Below are 2,626 nucleotides of genomic sequence, written 5' to 3'. Positions count from 1 at the left end.
TGAAAGAAATTGGGGGATAATGCCTATCAAGGCTGCAAGGTTGGCTGGTTATTACTAGATTGTAGTGAGGTAAGGGACACAAGAAGAAAAAAAAACTGAGGTGGATAAAGAACAACTAACTAAAGGCTAAATATGAGTGCTGAAGGCCTTGGATGCCTTACAAAAAGGCCCTTATTCCCTGGTAGATCAGACACAGCTGAGAAGCAGAATCTTACTGTAATGAAATACAACAGTTTGGGATACAATTAAGTGCTCAGCAAAGGCAGGTCTGTTACACTAACTTTAGAGCCTTGACTGGAAAAACCTGGGAACCTGAGATATGAGATGGAAACATCAGCATGAACCTTCCTGAGGATGGTAACTCTGCAGAAACTTTGAATCCTTAGAACCTATGCCATTGGCCCACCACTTCTTAGTAAAACTAGCATTTCTTCCATGAGAGAAGACACTGAGAGGCATAGGATCTCCCTCAGGAATTTTCCCCAGCTCCTCTCCTTGCTATTAGATACACAGCTTGGGTTAAGCCTTGTTGGTGACATGACATTCCTAATAAGAGAGGAAAGAGATTATGCCCTGAAGGATTAGTAAGCATTAGCTGTCCTGTGCCATAGGATCCAGGGGAGTTTCTCTGGAATTGGATTCTGAGGGACCTTTATTAAGGTGGCCAAACACAAGACTGGATTTTAAGAATTCATTGTTCAGAGCCACTTTTTCAGGATATGGAATTTAATACCTTGGTAATAATTTCAGGAGTTGGGGCAAAATTGCTCCTAGGGTGACTTTTAGATATCTGAAGAAAGGTATCACCCATGAGGAGAAAAATGGAAAGACCCAAGTCTCTCTGGAAGCTAGTAGAGGAAGAAGAAATAAAAAGCCTTAGGGAAGTGGGCAAAATGGATAGGACATGTGAGGCCAAGAGATCTACCAAAGGATTGTGTGTGTGTGTGTGTGTGTGTGTGTGTGTGTGTGTGTTCCAAGGAGGTTTATTAGTAAGCACACTAGGGAGCTCTGGGTCCTTGCCCAGAACAAGGGGCTGAGAACATCCAGACAGGGAAGTGGGGCCACCAGAGCCAACAGGCCTGGCTCCCGTGGAAATGGCCATGTTCCTGCTTCAAGCACACAGAATTCTCCCTCCTGTGCCCTCTAAGTGTCCTCCTGAGGAGGCAGGGAAGTCAGGCGCTTTCTCCACAGAGAGCCAGTTCCCTCAAGGTTCTCTAATTTGCCTGACAACCACCCGCCCTTGCCCCAAGAAATCTGGACAGGCCCTGTCTGCTCCCCCACCTTGGTCAGGGTTGGGACCCCCACATCCTGCAGAGCCAACCCCATGCCCAGCCCAGCACGCCCAGCTCACTTCGAGAGCCTGACAACTAAAGTCTTGAGTGGACAAATTTCAGCAGGTTGGCCAACTGCTCTTCCAGGTGCTGCTCATCTCCGTGGTTCTCGATGACCCAGTCAAAGTCCCCAAAGTCGTCCAGGCCGCATTCTGACTCAGCGTCATCCACCCCTGGCGTGAACACCCAGCCCCGCTGCTGCCGGCTCTGCTCGGAGGCGAACACGCGGACGGTCTGCATCGCAGCCCCATAGGCCTCCCGAAACCACTGGATGTCAGACACCCTCCGTGTGTCACTCACCAGCCAGATGGGCTGGGAGACGCCTTCTACGATCTTCCTGCAGAAAAAGCCCGGGTCGGCCCGATGCTTCTCCTCCCCCCAGCGGATCATGTCCCTCCGATAAGCCTCCTTGTAGGTGCTGGCGTCCAGAAGTTTCTGGAAGTCCAAGCCGTGCTCCTGAGCATACTGCTCCTTGAGTGGACCAGAGAGCCGGAGAATAGCACAGATGTCAGCTCCAAGTCTGCTCTGCAGCGCCTCGGTCAAGAAGTCCTTCCCGGATTTTCTCTTCCCGCTAAACAGCAGCACCAGTGGCGGGGTGCCTCCCTGCGGGGCCATGAGGCCACTTGGCTTTCCTATCCCTAACGCGGACCCCCAAAGGATTGTGTTTTATGGGAGGGTCTAGATAATACACCACTTATAAGGCCATCAGGAATGTGCCAATAAAATGGCACCAGCATCCCTAAGCTCACTGGAGGCTCTCCTTAGCAGGGCTAATGTTGATCACAAGTCATCAGAGCTGACTTCATTAACAATCATGGGAATAATCCCACCCTTTTCCACAGTAATAGAGGACAGGTGTTGACATCTAACTGACTGAAGCTAGGAGGTCATAATTACTATTATGACCAAAAGGTTTGAGGGGCAGCCCAGGGGGTTTGACCTATAATCAGTTGTGAGGTTACTAAAACAAAAGATCTCTATAGGCAACTTAGACCTTCAGCCAACAAGGGTGCTGCTGACTATCTACAACCAGGAAACAGGAATGGAAGAGCAGGAGCTTGAATCCCTTGTTCTATTCCAACCGGCTTGGATTTTAGCCTATTTTAGAGCTCGAACCTATTGACTGAAGGATGGCTGGTCTTCTAGAGAGAAGGACTTTATAATACTGCAGCAAGAATATGCTGTGATGACTCTTTGAGTGATTGTATTCTGGAGAAAGGGATTCTTATACATTTTGAGATCTATTGTGTATAGGTCTGAATTGACACCTGGAGCCCCAAGCACCATCTTGACTG

The 2,626-nt window shown here is 49.0% G+C and overlaps 1 protein-coding gene across 1 annotated transcript; it reads right to left on the bottom strand.

Annotated features, from left to right (window-relative positions):
- Window positions 1-1,214: 1,214 nt before the first annotated feature.
- LOC107135765 (phosphomevalonate kinase) lies at window positions 1,215-1,974 on the bottom strand. The gene has a single exon (XM_048811918.1). The coding sequence runs from the start codon at window positions 1,944-1,946 to the stop codon at window positions 1,368-1,370; it is 579 nt and encodes a 192-aa protein (XP_048667875.1). The 5' UTR covers window positions 1,947-1,974; the 3' UTR covers window positions 1,215-1,367.
- Between the last annotated feature and the right edge of the window lie 652 nt (window positions 1,975-2,626).

The sequence above is a fragment of the Marmota marmota genome, unplaced genomic scaffold (assembly GCF_001458135.2).
Source record: "Marmota marmota marmota unplaced genomic scaffold, marMar, whole genome shotgun sequence".
Taxonomy (NCBI): Eukaryota; Metazoa; Chordata; class Mammalia; order Rodentia; family Sciuridae; genus Marmota; species Marmota marmota.
This window is presented reverse-complemented; position numbering and strand designations above follow the sequence as displayed.

Excerpts from the sequence above, each read along its gene's own strand:
- LOC107135765 (XM_048811918.1), bottom strand. The coding sequence starts at position 1,946 with ATGGCCCCGCAGGGAGGCACCCCGCCACTGGTGCTGCTGTTTAGCGGG.